Source organism: Rhinolophus ferrumequinum, chromosome 8 (assembly GCF_004115265.2).
Source record: "Rhinolophus ferrumequinum isolate MPI-CBG mRhiFer1 chromosome 8, mRhiFer1_v1.p, whole genome shotgun sequence".
Taxonomy (NCBI): domain Eukaryota; kingdom Metazoa; phylum Chordata; class Mammalia; order Chiroptera; family Rhinolophidae; genus Rhinolophus; species Rhinolophus ferrumequinum.
In genome coordinates, this window is record NC_046291.1 from 47,142,389 (window position 1) to 47,161,399 (window position 19,011).

Here is a 19,011-nt window from a genome sequence, read left to right on the forward strand (position 1 = left end):
AGACCCATTATGTGGAATGTTTGTTTACAGCAGAATGAAGGTTTCAGAGGGCTTGGGGAAGGTAAAGTCAAGTCCAAGGGAGGCAGACACAGCACCAAAAAGATAGAAAGATTTTTTCCAGAAGGCTCATTTTCTGCCCCAACTGTCTTATTTATGTAGGTGATGGTTGTAACTAGTTTTTGTCAGTGTTGGAATTTTTTTTTTTTTTTGCTCTTTATAAAAGTAATACATGCTCGTTGCACACAAATAATGTAACAAAACATTTCAGTATACTAGGTCTCTTTCTACTTATATTTCCCCTGCATTTATATGATTCCCCTAATATAGACCTTTCAAGCCTTTGGTCACTTTCATCCACAAAATAGTAGTGTAAGGGGGTGTCTTTCATGGAGAAAGTTTTTCATTTGCTATTTGCTTTTTATTAACTAAATTTTATGTTTCATTTTTTATTTCACAACTGGTTTTGGATACACTACTATAATAATTAGTGTTTTTAAAAATGAAAGTAATATATGCTCATGGTGAAAATTTAAACACTTCAGAGTGTAAGGTAAAATTAAGTTTTTTGTTCTTTTTTTAATTTTTATTATTTTTATTTAATTAATTAATTAATTTTTTGGGGGGTAATATTGGGGGACAGTGTGTTTCTCCAGGACACATCAACTGCAAGTCGTTGTCCTTCAATCTAATTGTAGAGGGTGCAGCTCAGCTCCAAGTCCAGTCGCTGTTTTTAATCTTTAGTTGCAGGGGGCACAGCACCCCCCCAATCCCATGAGGGAATTGAACTGGCAACCTTGTTGTTGAGAGCTCAAGCTCTAACCAACTGAGGCATCTGGCCACCCCTCCGGAAGCTCAGCAGCAGATCATTGTCTTCAATCTAGTTGTAGAGGGCATAACTCACTGGCCCATGTGGGAATCAAACCGGCAACCCTGTTGTTCAGAGCTCGCACTCTAACCAACTGAGCAATCGGCTGCCCCAAGTTTTTCATTCTTGCCTTGAGACAGACCCAACTATCTAAAGGAAATCACTCTTAACAGTTTTTCTTCTGTATTGTTCCAAAAGTTTACTATGAATTTTCATTAAATAAACTTTTAATGAGCATCTTCTGTCTAGTACAGGACTGTATACCAGAAGTCAGGAATTTAAAGGCCAACTAAACAGATTTTGTTGCTTAAGAAATATACAGAATTTACAACTCAGGGGGTTAATCAGGCAATAATCAAGGAAACAGCAAACATACAAACAACAACAAGTAAGTAAGAACAATGACTGAAATAGTTGTCATCGAGAATAACATGCACTGCATATCATTTTGCAACTTGCTTTTCATATACTGTCACAGCCATCTTTCTGGGGCAATATATGCATCTAAATATTAATTGCCAAATGCTATTCATATCATGGTTATACCATAAAACATTCAACATTACCCTCTTGATTGACATTCAGGTAGTTTCCAAATTTTTTCTTCTTCAAACAATAAAATAAGACACTTTATACTCATACCTGTATGTTTTAAGGCATTTGACTCTTTACTGACATATGCATGCAAATATTTCCCTCAGCCTTTTGAATTTGACTAGGTTAGACTGTGCCATCCAAAATTATTTATTTGGTGAACTGTTCATTCTTATCCTTATGGCATCTGAGTTTCCAGTGATGCTTAAGATAGTTTCTCCCACCTGTAGGCTCCACAAATATTTTCCTATATATTGTTATAATATTTGATTATGTTTTTTACTTTTAGATATTTAATCCATTTGGGATTTATTTTACATGGTATGAGGTGCTTTCTTATGAATAAATATCCCATGATACCAGCACCATTATAAATTAAATCATCATAGATCGATTCCTCAGATTTGCTATGATCCATTTATGGATACTCTATTCTATTTAATAATTTATTTTTATATTACTGTGACAATAGCTTGCAGTTTGCTTGCTGTAGTTGTAGAGCAAGTTGTAATTTATGGTAAGGCAAGTTCCCTTTCACCATTAGTCCTCTTTTTAAAAAGCTGCCTGATAGTCTGTTGTATTCCCTATTGGTAGACATGTTAGTTGTTTCCAGTTTATATTTCCTATTACAGATTCCTAGAACAAGTGTTGTTTCATCACTTTATGTAATTCTGTGTTGAGTGGAGAACAAAAGCCACACATTCACGTGTCTCTGATCTGCTATCGGCTCACTTATTAGTAGGTGATTCTCTGGTGCACAGCTGTATTACACACATGATTCAAATTCATATTTCACCAGAATTAACTGCTATGACTCTATAGTGTTATTCAAAATGGGTCAAACCCACAAGTGTTACATCTTTCAGTTTCGAGGACCTACTATGTAAACAATTTGCACCCTATTATATTTGTTTTATTGGCACGCACAGCCTTCTGATCCTCTGAACTTTAAAGATAAAATACTTACACTGACAAATCCCTTGAATTTCTTTTTTCTAGTGGTAATTCCTGCTCACACCCACTGCCAAATATTATCCCCTAAAGTCTTGAAACAGAAATCTTAGAAAAAGAGGCACGAGGCCATCAATTCGGTTAGGCTTGTTCTACCAATGACACAAGACATGGCTTCATCTTCAAACCCTATTTATGTCATGAACTCACAAGAACAATGTGTGGCTAGTGCCGTCAGCCTTCTCATATAGCAGCAGTGTCTGACACCGAAAGAGATTTGCATTTCATGCTGACCCTCCCCAGAGTGCTTGCCTCTTGCATTTACAAATAGAAGATCCATTCAGGGTCTCTAAGGACTATTCTGCATCAATATTCTACAGTCCAAGAGCACAATTATCAAACTGAAAGTGAATTTACTTACAGAAATATAAATTCCTTGGTTAAGTGTAAAGTAGTGATTGTTGTTGTTAATGCTGGTGAGAAAATGTGGAAATCTTTATATGACAACAGGGACTGTGAACTTTGTTTAAGGCTCTTGATATTATCCACTTCTCAATCTACCACATAGAACTCCAGGAGCTTAGCCAGAATACTCTTGGCTTTCAGTTTCAATGCCTATCTTGAACAGTTTGATCTTTCTTATTTTAGTAGAAGTATCATACATGTCTAAAATAGTTTTTTTACTATTCAGGGTGGCATGAAATGTGCTAGTGACTATTTGTACACCTGTAAATTATTGTAGAAGTCCATTAATTTGATCACACTACCAAAACGATTGTAAGTGAAGGTAGTAAAAATGAACAAAGGGCCTTCTCCTCTTGAATTTTAAGCAACACTTTCTTGCCTCACATGTCTCCAGTGTAGCTTTGTTTGCCCTTATAATTCATGGAACACAGGTGATATTCCATTAGAATGGGTTGTTTGGGTCAGCATGTTCTTCCCTGTGTATTTCTTCTGCTTCCTTGTGTAAAATTAACTCAATGATGGGCCTATATTTCAGCTTTGAAATACTTTATGGGTGGACGGGACTTTGTAGATATTATGTTATTAGATATTACGGTACTTACTAAAATGAAAACGCCTTGAGGGCCAAAGTTTCTGTCTTTTGTGTGCTTTGCTATAACTCCAGTGCCTGAACTACATTTAATACAGTAAGAATGCACACACACACACACACACACACACAAATTATTGAATTATTAGACATAAATTTTACTCTTTTCTTGATTCTTAACCTTAGCCTTAAAAACTGTACCTATTTCTTAAATAGCCCCCAGTAAGTCCTTCCTTTGGTAGATGGTTCTGTGTAGTATAAATAAAGTGACACCCCCAACAACTATGCAGATGGAGTTACTGCCTGAGTTTTACACATATCCTAGTCTAGGTCTTGGTCATATATTACTGAGAATTTATTAGAAGTTTATGTGGACCACAGTTTCTAAAAGTGAAGGAACCGTAATTGTCTTCTGGATCACCACCGTCTAGCCATCATCTAGTACAATGCCTCCGACAAAGTCACCACTCAGATATTTGTTAAGTCAATAAGTGATGACAGAATCCTGAACCATAATCTAGTGCAGTGTTCAATACTGAGCATATGCTTAATAATAATTATTGAACTGCCTTATCTATAATGCTCAAAAAGAGAATCGTGCCATGCATTCCAAAACTAAGTAAGCATTATATTTGAATTATCAGCTGTTTTGGATTATCTGTGGGACTCCTTCCCGCTGCTGCGGTGGTAAATTAAGATCTTACTACATTAGCAAACTCCCCAAATTTGCTAGTATTTGGTTTCCACCAGGCTAGGTTACTGTATTCCATCTATGTCATATTTCATTTTAAAACTAATGCTTATCATGATATCATGTACTGTCCATTACTGTTTACTAATCCAATAATATTGCCTCTTTCCAGAATAATATATTAGTTATTTACTAACTCTTTCTTTCCTTCCTTCCTTCCTTCCTTCCTCTCTCCTTCTTTGCTTTCTTCTTGTCTTAACTCTGAATGTGATATGAGGATGTAAATGCTAAAAGGCAAGGATCTTAACAATACTGCAAAGTCTAGAAATGTCCAAGAACATTGAATAGGCAAGCAACTTTGGAGGACAGACACTTGACCTTATGCCCACAAAATGGTCCATGATCCTAGCTCTTGTATTGCACCAGGTCACAATGACATATGCTTCAAGATTCTACTCACTCCTTCCCTCTAGTTCCGATAAGAAGTAAAGTGGTTTGACCTTGGTTCCAACAAATGTGACAAGACATTAATATGCTTCACATTAGGTCAAATGAATCTAAAAATATGCCTACATACTCACACCATACACCACACACACACACACACACACACACACACACACACACACGTATGTGCACAAACACATCTTATACAGATAGCCAACTGGTAACACACCAAATCAGAATGACCACACAAAATTTCTAGTCTTGCTTTGCCATATGATTGGCAGGCTACTTGTAATGTGAGTCTTTAATTGGGAATAATTTTTAAGATATATAACATGAAACTAGTTGTTTTCAAATAAAGCAATCAAATGGGATTGTGGCCAGTAGAGTCTATGGGGGTAAAATGTTGCCATGAATACAAATATCGCCACTTAGGAAAAGGAGACAAACATTTAAAAAACACATTGTGTTATCTTGTCTATATAACTGTACTACATCAGTTGTCCAGTATATTGTAGTGCTGCTAAATATTAATAAATTAATGATTACATAAATGCAAAGTGTGAAATATTCATGAGGTTGAAAAGTCTAATGCATGACCAAGCTCTTCCACAACAGGGAACATTTTTATTACAGGCATAAATAAATTTAACTTAAATTTTCAAAATTAGTCTATTTTTATTAAGAAAAGTCTCTTTCTATTATCGACAAGACAAATTTCTTCTCTCTTAGTGAAGTTTTACAAATCTCTCAGATGAACCATTATAAAGATCTTTTAGTATGTTCTTTCATATTTGAAATATCTCTTGCTTGAAATTAAATTCAGTCCTAAAATAGCAACTATATCATCTCCTAACCACTTCCCATTAGTAACAGCAAACTCCAGAGATTAGTAAAGCAGCCTTTATGTGTCTGGAAAAAGAACCCTATGGATGATTTAAATGTAAGACTTGGCTATTCATTAAGGAACAGTGCATGCATATTGGTAAATATTAATGACAGAAAAAAATGAAATCTGACAAAAGTGAAATCATTATACTGTATAGACTAAATCTAAGCAGAGTTCAGATTGGGCCTCTCAACAGTATTTCTTACAGGACTGTATAAACACTAAGCTCATTTACATTAGCATAAGTCTCCCCGAAGTACAAGTGGATTCTGGGGAATGTAGATGGTAAAAATGAGCTTTCTTCAATGCTAAGATTTATGGCCACTGATTCTTCAAAAAAGATGAAGGCTTATGCATGAGATAAACTCCCTCATCTGTTGTCATGATTGACAGGTCCATTTGGTTGGTTTTATGGGGGAAGGGGACAGAAATGGGGCCTGACTCACAGGGCAGAGCTCTCAGGTTCGGGGCTAGTTCATGACTGCCCACAGGTCTCCTATTGTCAGAAATTCTCCTCAGAGTAGTGTTTTCAGATTTTTAACACAGGCAACAAATGCTCTTCTCCAAGCCTCAACAGAGTTATTCTTTAAATACAGTTCTATTTCCTTGGTGAAGACGCTTTTGAGGTGCTAAATTTAGCCCTGCCAATCAGAAGAACAGGTGGTATGTGACACAACCAAATAGGTCCCTCTCCCATCATGCTTTCCTAAGGCAGCCAATCAGCCCAAGCCCCGCCCTGAAGATGTGGGACTGTCAGCAGATCTGGCAAATATAAGGGCCGGGCCAGACCCGGGCTCTTCAGCAGTCACGCATTCCCAGCCTCGCCTCGGGTGTAGGGATTGCATAGAAAAGCAAAACTACACAGTCTTGACTGTGTAGTTTTGTTTTTAAGTTTAGAGGCTCACCGATTCATGTCAGAGATGGTCCAACAAACCAACTCTAGATAGGACGTCGTTTCAGAAGCAGCTTTGGGCTTAGTCCCACCCTTTCTCGGCACTCTTGAGAAATCAGGTGAGCAGTTATCTTTTTGTTTAATGGGAGAGTCCCTTTCTAATTAATTTCTAATTAGTTCTCGTCTTATCTTTGTATGCTAATGCCTATGTAGAGGTGATTGTCTAGCTACTTGTTGCTGGTGCCAATCCGTTATTTGAATCTGCTTGTTAAATTCTGTTTTAAAATATGTGGATAGTTGATGAAATGTAATGCTTTAGCATGTCGGCAGGGTCAGAGATTCACATTGCTTAAATGAACCTAGTACTCTAAACGTGTTAAAGTTGAGGTCCGAAATGGTGATAGAAATGTTTGCTTCTTTAATAGACTCTTTTTGTCTTCGAAAATGTTCAAGGTTATATTATTCAGTGATAAAGTGAGCCGCACCAAGAATAGCTCTGATAAAACGCATGTGGTATCAGCTACACCCTGATGACTTTTTAAGGGAATCAACTGCTGAGCTATCAGTTGCAGGACAGTGACAGAACACTTGCCTGCTGTCAGTCAACGCTGGAGAGTTTATTTTGGGAGTATGACATTTTAGGTGCATACCTTCTGTCCTAATTAGACAAAGGCCTCCAAAGAGCAAGTGCTAAAGCAACAAACTTTACCCAGACAATAGGAAGAAAAGACTAATTTAGGCCAGTTAATTGCAATACATTTAGAAATTTTGGGGGGAAAGCTATGCAATTGTTTTCTAAAATACTCAGAATCTCTTTATGTATTTTAATTCAATGCACAATCAAATTATATAAGTGTTGATGCTAAGGAAGGTAAGAAATAATGTTTGAGAGACTTTTTATGTCTAAGTACACTTTGATTTCCCATCTTCCTGGAATTAGATTACCAATTGCAAACAACTGTAAATGCATACATATGTACACCATAAATGGTATAAAAGAATACATCTATTTTTAGAAAACGCACTAATTTGTAAAAAGGAGAAGTTAGACACACAAAAAAGTATTTGTTCTGAAGACACGCCACAATAAGGAGTTCTTCACAAAAATTTCACCAAAAATCTTTTGGATTTTATCTGAATTTTCTAAATATAAATTTTATTGTCTTAGAGAATTCTAGTTTTGTTTTCTTTTTAATGAAGTTACAATAAGGTACAGAATTATTACTAGAAAGATTATTGCTCTAAAAACTTTTAGTGATATGAAAAATAGTAATGAAGCAATTGACAATTGAAAATCTGCTTTTATATCAGAATAGTGGAATAATTACATTAAATAAGGTATTTATGCATCAGAAAATTCTTAACACAATCTCTCTGAAACTAATAGACAAAGTACCTTCTTCCACTTAACAAAAGGACTAACTGCAAATTTCATATTCATTTCTTTGATTTTGAATATTTATGTTTTGAAAGCATAGACCTTTTCATTTCATCTACACTTAACATCAGCATTCCAATTTTCAGACTTCGCACAATGTTCCTTATTAAAAACTCAAGTCAGTATTTCTCTTTCTGATCTACAATAAATTTTGACCTACTCACTTAAATTTAAATTTTCCTGAATATTTGCTTCAGCAGTAGCAACATTTATTGGGCAGTTACAATATAAAGAAATACTAAGAAATAGACAGCACTGTATGTTGTCTACAAAAGCATGTTTGACAAGGCTTCAAAATTTGCAAGTAAGAAAAGGAATTGCAAAGTTCAAATTTTTAGTTTTGGTGACTATTTTAAGTAATCACCTGGATTGCTTAAAGAAAAAATGCCTGAAGACTCTATGTCCAATTTATAAATATAGATACGGTGAGTGAAAAATAATGGGATGAAAGAAATCTTTTTTTAATAATTGTCTCTCAAATATTGAACTGATGCAAAGATTCATTTTACACTTCTACACATCTCTTTTATTATTCTTCCCCGCCTCCACTTACTTCCCCCCCTCCCCCCAACCTCCCCTTCCCCCCCCTTACTCCAGCTTTCCTTTTCTCCACCTCTAGCCCACATTTCCCACCTTTGACAAACCTGAATTTCCCTCTTCCACCACTAGGGCACATTCTTTGCTGTGCTTGCCTAAGTTTTTTTTTTTTTTTTTATTTCCCTTTACACTTGCTACTCTGTTAGGCTTCAAGTAAACTCAGAGGCCCACTGATCATTTAAGCCACAAAGGAGAAGGCCTACCCATCAGTCTAGGCCCACAGAGCAATCTATTTGGAGCAATCTATTGGAAAATGGAGCAATCTATTTGGAAAATGTGTGTCTCTGTCATTTACACAGCAGCTTCTTAGCTGTGCCATTCTAATTTCTCTTCTCTTCATTCTCAGAGTGCCTGGAAAGATGACAACTCAAGCACCGACGTTTAAGCAGCCGTTACAAAGCGTTGTGGTATTGGAGGGTAGTACCGCAACCTTTGAGGCTCACATTAGTGGTAAGCTCGCACATCACCGCTTTGCTTTGTTTTCTTTGCCTCCTCCCCCGTAAGCTAACTCGGTGGTTAGGACTTGACTTCAAGTTTAAGGCCTGCATTCACTTTGTAAAATTGGTGCAACTCTATTGAAGGGTCATGACAAGGATGTACCATTCACAGGGTACTGGCAAAAGCTGACAATATAATGGCTTGACTATGTTTTGTTCATATTTATAATTCCACAAAGCAAAATAATTAGCATTGGATTAAAATTGCTGTCAGAATCCAGCTGTTAAGTAGGATCAGATTTGGTCATTCTATTTTTGGGCTCATGTGCAGAGCCAGACTGGAAGCCAAGAACTTAAGCCCAGCAGGGGCCAGCCATGGGCGGGTAGCCTGACCCTCGGTTGTTTCAGGGGGGAAATAACAATACAAGTGACTTTTCTCAGAAGCAGAACTCTCAGTGATGAGCTAACTCCTAATTCTTTTATTCTTTTATTCAATCGTTATTAAGTGATTCTAGTGAATTAAAAGATTTCCCAATTGGTTTGAAATAACAACAAAAAACAGTATATGCCACTCTGGTCTGTACATTAAAGAGAAACAACCAATGACCTTATAATTTTATTTAAAAGGAAGTTTTTGTGTTTCTTTTTCTGCTTCTTCTTCTTCTATTTCTTTTTCCTTTATAGCTGAATTTAGGAATGGTTCCATAAAATGCATGATTTCTGAGACATATCATCTTGTGGAAAAAATGGGGTTAATCTATGAACTATATTGTAAATAACCTCAAAATTGTTTCATCGCTTTTGTCTCTTTCTGTAGTATCATAACTAATCATATAAAATTAGATGGATAAATTTGAAATCATGCTTGATCCACCTTCATGAGTACATTGTCCCCCTTTTTTATGGCTTATAATAAAGATATAAAATAAGATTTCCTTTTCTCTTTTCTTTTGTTTTCTATTTTACATACCAATCTTATTCATAACTGGATAATGCTTTATTTTACATTGCACAAATATATAATCATTCTTCATTTTCTATGTATATGTATATGGACACCAGTTCAATTCTTCTCATGCATGATAAACTCCAACAGACTTCCAGATAATTCACTTATTTTGTAAGGCTCAGTAACTTCTGAGCTGAGCAGAGCACACATGGCATCTGTGGGAATTTTGCCTGCTTGTGGAGTACTGGAATCTGACTTCTTCATAGCTTTTGTTCCTTCACGCTAAGTGCTAATAAATTCTTAGGAAAGCACCGATGAACATAATTGATACCCATGAATTAGTCAAACTATTCCCTTGGCCACAGTGGGAGATTGGTGAATGTAAGGACACCAAAATAAACTTTCTCTTGGTTATCTTCACCTCCTCAGTTAAAGGATAGATCACCAGCCTTTATGCTAATGCAAAATAAACTGTGCTCTGAATTTATTCATGCTTTCTGACTGCCGGAGTTTTAACATACTTACAACATCAAACTACTTACCTGTAGTTCTTAGCTCCACAGTTTATGATGGGTGAAGAGAGATTGGCTTTTCTGCCTGTAAGTCCAGCTATACCTGTTGTTCTGAAAGACTAGGTTTGGCCTTGTCTCTCATTATACAAGAACCTGTCTCTCATGGTCTGACATTTTTACTGAGTGCGCATTTGAAAGGCAGGGCAGTTCAAGAAGACGGTGTCCTTGAAACTGCAGAGGAGGAAGAGAGAGAGTGTGTCCTCTTGTGCTTGTTAGGCAGGACTTTTTAGATCCCTTTGCTGCTTTTGCTCTTCACTTGTCTTCAAAGAGGACAACGGTCACCTTTTATTTCAAAGTTCCCTTGGCTCGTCCCTTTTTTAAATCCCTTTCATGATTTTAATGATGTCTATTAAATTGCTCTGGACAGGAGGGCAGCAAATGGAAATTCTAGTACTCCGTGTGCCTCTGATAGACAAAGGACCTTGAAAAAAAATCATTGAGCCTCTTTGGGCCTCAGTTTCCTTCCCTGTAAATTGAATTTCTTCCACTGGCCTCCACATGGACCCACATACCGTCGTAACGGTCTGCAAGTTTACACTTTTATTGTGTGGCTGTAGGTTTTCACTATAAATAGCAGTACCTCCAGATATCTTTTAGAGGTTAAGGCCAGGCAGTGGACAGAGCAGAAGACTTGTTAGTGCCCAACTCAAACATAAAGGTGAATTGTCTTTGTGTTCCAGGTTTCCCAGTTCCTGAGGTGAGCTGGTTTAGGGATGGCCAGGTGATTTCCACTTCCACTCTGCCCGGCGTGCAGATCTCCTTTAGCGATGGCCGCGCTAGATTGACGATCCCCGCCGTGGCTAAAGCCAACAGTGGACGATACTCCCTGAGAGCCACCAATGGATCTGGACAAGCGACTAGTACTGCTGAGCTTCTCGTGACAGGTAGGCAGGAGGGGACCTGCTTGTCCTCTGACCCCCTCCCCCACCCCAGAGGACATCGCTGGAATAGGGGGAAGGGTATCCACAAAGGGCTATGAGCACAAGTAGATGTACCTCCAGCCTAGAGAAGGGCCCACTGGAGGCTGAATTGGTAGCAAAGTTGTTTGCCTTGTGGAATTTAATTTTCCCCTCAAAATGTAGCACAAAGGTGGCTGAGATGCAGCTCCTCTATACACATTAGTAAACACTCCAAAGTATATTAAGGAAATATTAAAAATTATGTCTCTGAGCAAGTAGAAAGGCTTGGAACCTTGTTTATAAGCCTACAAAAAATATGTATATCCCTAGGAATTCACACTTTTAACAAGCACCTAGAAGATTCTGATGCAAATGGCCCACAAACTACCCATTTAAGAAACACTACGCTAGGCTGTAAAGTTTAATAATCTTCATTTACTTTCAATTTCTAAAAATATTACAGGGTAAATATGCACAGAAAAAAGGTAATGCTTGTTTATGATTCAAATGTGTGACACAGTTTCCCCAGAAAAGTTATCACCAATCTTCACGGCCTCTGTTATTTTTCTCCATTTTTTACTTCCTGGTAAGACAGCGATACATAGAACATTGTATTATTTTACACATTATATAACAATAACTTTCACAAGCTGCGTAAGTTATATATGTTTATCTGATAAACCACGCCTTTAGCGCTGTTCAAGTATAGGGCTATATGTGACCTAAACAGAAGGCACATCAGGTAACATCGGGTATGGATTTTAACACGTGTCCGGAAAATTCGGACATGGAAAACACACAGAGTTGACAGCATCTGCTATTGTTTATTACTCAAAAACATCTCAAAATTAATACCATTCACCCCTCACATTTATTTCATAAAAAGTTTCTTTCAGCACGATTAACCAAAACAATCCCCTTTCTATAGCATAACTAACATTAAGTCATGTCATTATTTGGATTAATATTTTAAATGCAAGTAGGTATTTGGGTTATTGGACTAGTGATCAAGTTGGAGACGATTTAGGCTTTTTAAAATTGAATTAAAATTTGATGATTCTGTAAGTCACAGGAGCACCCATCACACCAACTATTGGAATTAATTTTAGTGCAACTTAGTGAAATATGAAAAGTTGCCTTAACATGTCAATACAGTGCTAGATGTGAGATTGGGAGGAAGTGCCAGGCAGATTCTCTAGAAATGTTATAATAAGATCTAGGCTTTTTCTTTAAAAAAAATTGTTTATAAATGTAGTGGTCTAGAACTGCTAAACAAAACAAAGCAAGTAAAATAGAATATGGTGGCAGGATTGCCTTCTGTTGTCTCCTGGCTCCATTCTTCCTGTCACCTGCTGGATGAGCTGGGCTCAAGGACAGTCAAGGATGCTTGGTTCAGCAAGTCATCACCTGGCTTTGCAATCAGAGCTGTGATTGTTTAAAAATAGCCTGTAGGGAGCACCCTGGCTGGCCGTCCTGATTTTCTTCTCTTCCCCCTGCAGCGGAGACAGCACCACCCAACTTCGCTCAACGACTGCAAAGCATGACCGTGAGACAAGGAAGCCAAGTGCGACTCCAAGTGAAAGTGACGGGAATCCCTACACCTGTGGTGAAGTTCTACCGGGATGGAGCTGAAATTCAGAGCTCCCTTGATTTTCAAATTTCCCAAGAAGGCGACCTCTACAGCTTACTGATTGCGGAAGCATACCCCGAAGACTCCGGGACCTATTCAGTAAATGCTACCAATAGCGTTGGAAGAGCTACTTCAACTGCCGAATTGCTGGTTCAAGGTACTAATAATGGAAGCTGAGGAACAGGGAGAAAGGGAGAGCACTGATTTAGGACAAAGTGAGGCCGGGGTACCCCCCGACTCCTCTCTGAGGCCTGAAGATGCTGTGAGCGGAAATCAAAGCTGGCTTTTCAACACCCTTAAAAAGAAATGTCTCTGAGATTCTAGGCAGGAGCTCGGAATCACTGAAGCAATCTGTGGTTATTAACCCCATTAGAAATTGGAAAGTATTTCGATTGCCATCTACGTTTTCAAGTTATTGGCAAATAATAGAATTTTAAAAGAATGGTTCTAAATAAATTCTTATCTAATAATGAACATTTTCTATTTTTAAACCTAATTTATATTCATACAAACTTTCTGCATTTTCCTCTATTGGGACACCTAGAAAATCTGATTGACTTTGTAGTCATAACTAACATAATCCCTTTAAAAATGAGGCATCCTATGTCCTCCTAAATATTTATCTGTCCTTCCTACAGGTGAAGAAGTAGTACCCGCTAAAAAGACAAAGACAATTATTTCGACTGCTCAAATTTCAGAAACAAGACAAACCCGAATTGAAAAGGTATTTTTCTATACTGTCGGTTTTCCAGCCTTTCAGATTGCTGCTTCACCGACTTCCTCCTCAACGTGTTCTTTGTTTTTATCTTTTTACAGAAGATTGAAGCCCACTTTGATGCCAGATCAATTGCAACAGTTGAGATGGTCATAGATGGTGCCACTGGGCAACAGCTGCCACATAAGACACCTCCCAGGATACCTCCCAAGCCGAAGTCGAGGTCTCCCACACCACCATCCATTGCTGCCAAAGCACAATTGACTCGACAGCAGTCCCCATCGCCAATAAGACACTCCCCTTCCCCGGTCAGACACGTCCGGGCCCCGACCCCATCTCCAGTCAGGTAAAGCCTTTGAAAAGACATCAGGTCATTCTGTATTTTTTTTATTAGGTTTCATCCAATAAGAGAGGAATAGAAGGAAGCAATAAAAAAATGTAGCATGTGATAAAGGAGGTAAACCAAAAAGGTACTGAATGTGATTTTCACAAATCCTCACTGTCCACAGGTAAATTGGGGAACTTCATAAACTCTAATTGTGAATACTTATTTGTATACTATTTAATAAATATCTGCTTTAAGGGCCAAGAAAAAGCACAGTGAAATGAGAATAGCACCAAATCGGTTGGAAGCGCTGCATTCAGTTAGCCTGATAGTTTGCTACCAATGGGATTTAGGAAAATAATTATAATAATTAAATAGTTGCTAATATATATTGACCACTTTTTTAGTGGACATTTGATTGGCACTCTATGTACACTATCTTATTAAATATTCATAGCAACCTCTCAGAATTATCATCCCTAGTTGTATATATAGGTGACTGAAGCAAAAAACTTAAATAATTTATTTAAGGTCTTAGTTGTGTCGTTCGTAAATTAAAGAGAATCATAACAAGAATGATCTCATGGTGTGTTGTAAGGATTCAATGAGATAATTAATTGAAAATACTTGCAAACATAAAATAATTATACCAATGTTCTTTTGCTCTGATAATAAGTAAAACCTTCTAAATATTTTGCATATGCTTATGTTATTTTACCTAAAAAATAAAATGGGTTTCTATGCTTAGTTCATTTGGAGGTATTTTAGAAAGTGAGCATGTATCATCAGCACTCAGAAACTATAGAATCAAGTGTAAAGTATCTATAGCGGATTTGAAACTTTGGCATTTTGCTTAACATGCTGAAGTTTTTAATGTGATGAACTGAAAAATGTGCAAAGTTTGGAGCAAACAGAAAAGTGTTTCTTGACCAATATAAAAGAAATTTTAAAACATAGAGAAAGTTCCCCTGCCAAGAAAAATTTTAAAAGAAGAGTAATAAGCCGATAGTTGACTTAAAAAATATTCAAACTCACTGTGAAGTTAATATAATCAAAACAGTATGGTATTGGTAAATGAATAGAAAATATATCAGAGGAGCAGAACAGGGAGTAGAAATAAATTCAAGTACCCAGGAAATTCAATTTTTAATCAGTGACTTTTAAGTTCAGTGGGGAAAAGGATATTTTACTTTATGAAGAATGCTGGACCAATTAGCTAGCTATCCATTTGGAAGAAAACAAATATTAACCTCTACCTCACACCATTTACAAAATAAACCTTAGCTTGCCTGAGAGCTAAATTAAAAAAATAAAAACCAAAACAATGAGAAAAAAATTGGGACTGCATTTGTGGAGGAGAGCTTTTAAAAATAGATCTACAGATTCAACTATATAAAAATAAAAATTTATGTATGACAACAGCAAGGTCATAGCTAAACCAAACAGGCATTTCTGAAAACATTTTAAAGGTGGCTCTTTCTCAAGATATTTCATTGCCTCTGTCATAAAAGTGTTTTAACACTTATACAATGGCAGCAGTGTAAACAGTACAAGCTTAGAAACAGTGTATAACCTGCACAACTATACATGTTGATGCTAGGTAAGATCCCATAAAAAAGGAAAATGTAAACAGTAGATCTGGGAGAAATGTTTGCAGCATTATGACTGACAAAGAGCTAATATGCCAAAGGTATCAACAAATTTCCACAAATTAATTTTAAAGGAAGAAACAAGCAGCACAAATGGAAAAAAAAAAAGAAGACAAGCATTTCACACAAGAAACAATGTAAATGTCCAATAAATATATTTTTAAAAAATATGCTAGATATTTTCCAATCTTTATTGTATTTTACACTTTAAAAATTAAAGGTGTTGGCAAACACTAATATGAAGGTTGAACACAGAGCTCATTTTAAAAAACATATCTAGCTAAGAAATATAAAAAGTGTTCTGACTCAGACTAACCCCAGTTTGCACACCATGAAATCACAAGACAGGCAAATGTGATTTCTGGGGGAGATAACAACCTCACCATATTTTGAATTTAAGCCTAAGAGTCATTTAGAATTACAGAGCTTCCCTGATTCGTTGGAGCATTTTGACTGTCTTAGCAGTTTTGAGTGTTCATTAACAACAATCCCAATTACTTAGCCACCAAAATTTTCTTTAAAATAATTAAGAAATAAAAATATCAATTTGTAGAGAAAATAATTGTTACCCAAGATAGACTACTTCTTAAAATGTCTCATGGTTTAATCTTGATTTTTGTTATAGAGTAAGGCAAATGTATTCCATTGAATAAGGTGCATTGTATCTAGCTGTGACCAGGTGATTATTTTTTATTGTAAGAGCAGAAATAAGCGCTTTTCTATAATGACGCAAATTACATTGATTTTCACAGTTATGGGCTAGCTACCTGCTGCTAATCACTCAAGTCATGCTAATCATGTCTTTAACTCTTTTTGAATTAAACCCACTTTACTAGGTACAGCAAGAGTAAGACACAGGTTACAACTTGGAAATACATGTCACTTTGCTTTTCTTCAGTTGGTGTAGACCTTACATTAGTCTAAACTGGTCTTTGTTATATTTCTAAGGCAGTCACTTTCAAAATAGAGACGCATTCCCCTGGATCTTCCTTTAGTTGATTACAACTTCATTTATAAAATGTAAATTGATTTTTACCAAAAAAACCTTCTTCAAGAAAATGATTAAACACTTCTTCATGAAACTGGTTAATATTGTACTGATGTTAGGTTACCCTATAATTTAGAGCAGATATCAACTGTACCTTGAGCCTTAATTAGAATAAATTTTTCACTTATGATCAGTATAAGTAGTGCCAGAATACTTGGGTAAACAATATGCAGTAGTTAAATGCAATGATAAGGCAATACTGCCACCTAGAGGGTAAAATGCAATACACCTTATTGACTAAGAATTAAATTATGAAAAACTATCTTAAAATAGTTGACCAACCCCTAGAATTGTTGCTATCGATCAGCAACTGTCTTTTTGTCTATATATGCCCGGGTTTAGCACCCTGATTCTTCAACTGATGCTATTGAACTTTGGATACATGTAAGAAGTAATAAAAACTATTTTGGAAGAAGCTACTTTATCGATTTAATTTAAGAAAAAAAGCCATAGCTTTCTTAGGTTTTAAATTAGGCAGTTACCACAGTAATTATAAGGATATTTAAAAGAAGTCCAGGGTACAATACAACGAGGGTGAAGATAAATAAATATAAGAAAACTTAAAAGAGCAATCCACAACACATTGATTAGAACAGCAGTTTCCAAAGTGCGATGTACAGCCTACACCCCAAAAAGTTTTGAGAAAGCATCTCCTATCCTGGAGACTCACAAGGCATGTGAGCATAATGAAGGCTGTGGGAAGTCCTACAGGGAAATAATAAAGGTTTAACTTGTTTAGCCTAGAGTTGCACATGCATTTTGATTACAGAAACCTTTCTTTATTCAATACGTATTTGATACCACCCCCGAGAATTGGGAGTATAGAGAAATTTAGAGTTGTGATTATTATATTTGCCATGGCCTTTCTTTGGCTGTATTTCAAGGAAGCACCTTCTGCTGTCTTGACTTTTTAAAACGTGAGACGGTGAGGCGAGCACAAAATTCTTTAGCTTAGAATTAAGGCTGATTCTCGAGTTCTAGCAGGTAAGAGTGAGGCTTCCTGAGATTTAAAACAAATTACTTTCAAGGGCATTATTTGCCTCTGAATAGGTTATTGAGACACCCATTTAAAAACTGTATTAAATTAAACATGTCCAGACTTTTCTGCTGTTATTCAAATCTGATGGCCCAGAGAGGAGTTCCTTGACTTGGGTTCTTGACCTCTGCTGTTTGGTTTTCAGGCCCGTGTCTCCAGCTGGGAGGATCTCCACGTCCCCCATCAGATCTGTTAAGTCTCCATCACTCATGCGTAAGACTCAGACATCCACCATGGCCCTAGGCCCGGAAGTGCCTCCCCCTTGGAAGCAAGAGGGCTACATGGCTTCAACCGAGGCTGAGATGAGAGAATCTATGATGACGAGCTCTACTCAGATCAGGACAGAAGAGAGATGGGAAGGGAGATATGGGGTCCAGGAGCAAATGACCACCAGTGGAGCTGCGTTCGCGGCAGGGGCTGTGGCTACTGGTGCTACAGAGGTATTGTCAGAGCTGTTTTGTTTAATGTTTCTTCCTTTCACATTCTCGTTTCTCCAACCAGGATCGTGTCATGAAACTCAGTCTGTCTAGGTTGTGATTATGAACATAAGAATCTAACAGAAACTGAAAACCAAATTGGGGTCGTGCTTTGTAAAGGCATTTTTAATTGGGACAAAGGCTCTAACTGTGAGGTTTTTCAGAAAATACAGGTTTTTTTAACGATCCATACCTCTTCTGGCAGTGAGAAACGCATCTGCATGTGTATATTTAACTCTACGTAGCTCAATTTCTGCCGTGCTTTTGTATTTTCTTTTGGGCATGTCATTTTAAAAAGTGATGGACGTGGTCATGTCTAATGCAGGTGAAACAAGAAACTGACAAAAGTGCAGCTGTTGCGACTGTTGTTGCTGCTGTTGACATGGCCAGAGTGAGAGAACCAGTTACCAGCGCTGTAGAGCAGACTGCTCAGAGGACAACCACGACGGCTGTGCACGTCCAACCTGCTCAAGACCAGGTACGTGTTAGGCCATCCGCACGGAGCTTTGTGTGCCGAGATGCCATGACGAGCCAATGCTCCAAGCATTTTGAGGACAGCATTGAGCCTCCTGTGGCCTGGACTTTTAGGACTTTCTGAGAAAAAAGTAATCTGAGATAACAAAGGTGTGCAAGATATAAATACCATAAATACTGGTCTGTGTCAGGCAGGTAGGCAGGCAAGCGATCAGAAAGTCAATACAGGAGGTCAGACAAGGGGTACAAAGTACCAAAGCACTCCTGGGTCGAGACAGGCAAAAGGTGACTCAGAAAGTCAGCTAAACAAGGCAGGTATGCGTGCATTCAGAGGGGTGCTTCCAGACCAGTCGATCGAGAGCCCAGGCACTTTAAGAGCCAGG

The 19,011-nt window shown here is 37.3% G+C and overlaps 1 protein-coding gene across 2 annotated transcripts in view; it reads left to right on the plus strand.

Moving 5' to 3' along the window:
* The first annotated feature begins 6,291 nt into the window (after positions 1-6,291).
* TTN (titin) overlaps positions 6,292-19,011 on the plus strand; it is a 271,719-nt gene continuing 258,999 nt past the window's right edge. Inside the window, exons 1-8 of one of the 2 annotated variants that reach the window (XM_033112268.1) lie at positions 6,292-6,502; positions 8,765-8,868; positions 11,057-11,260; positions 12,775-13,062; positions 13,544-13,629; positions 13,722-13,966; positions 17,824-18,118; positions 18,480-18,632. In XM_033112268.1, coding sequence (XP_032968159.1) covers positions 8,778-8,868; positions 11,057-11,260; positions 12,775-13,062; positions 13,544-13,629; positions 13,722-13,966; positions 17,824-18,118; positions 18,480-18,632 — 1,362 coding nt within the window. In that variant the 5' untranslated portion in view covers positions 6,292-6,502; positions 8,765-8,777. Of the gene's footprint in view, positions 6,503-8,764; positions 8,869-11,056; positions 11,261-12,774; positions 13,063-13,543; positions 13,630-13,721; positions 13,967-17,823; positions 18,119-18,479; positions 18,633-19,011 lie in introns of those variants that run through there. The other variant, XM_033112266.1, reaches the window with a different exon arrangement.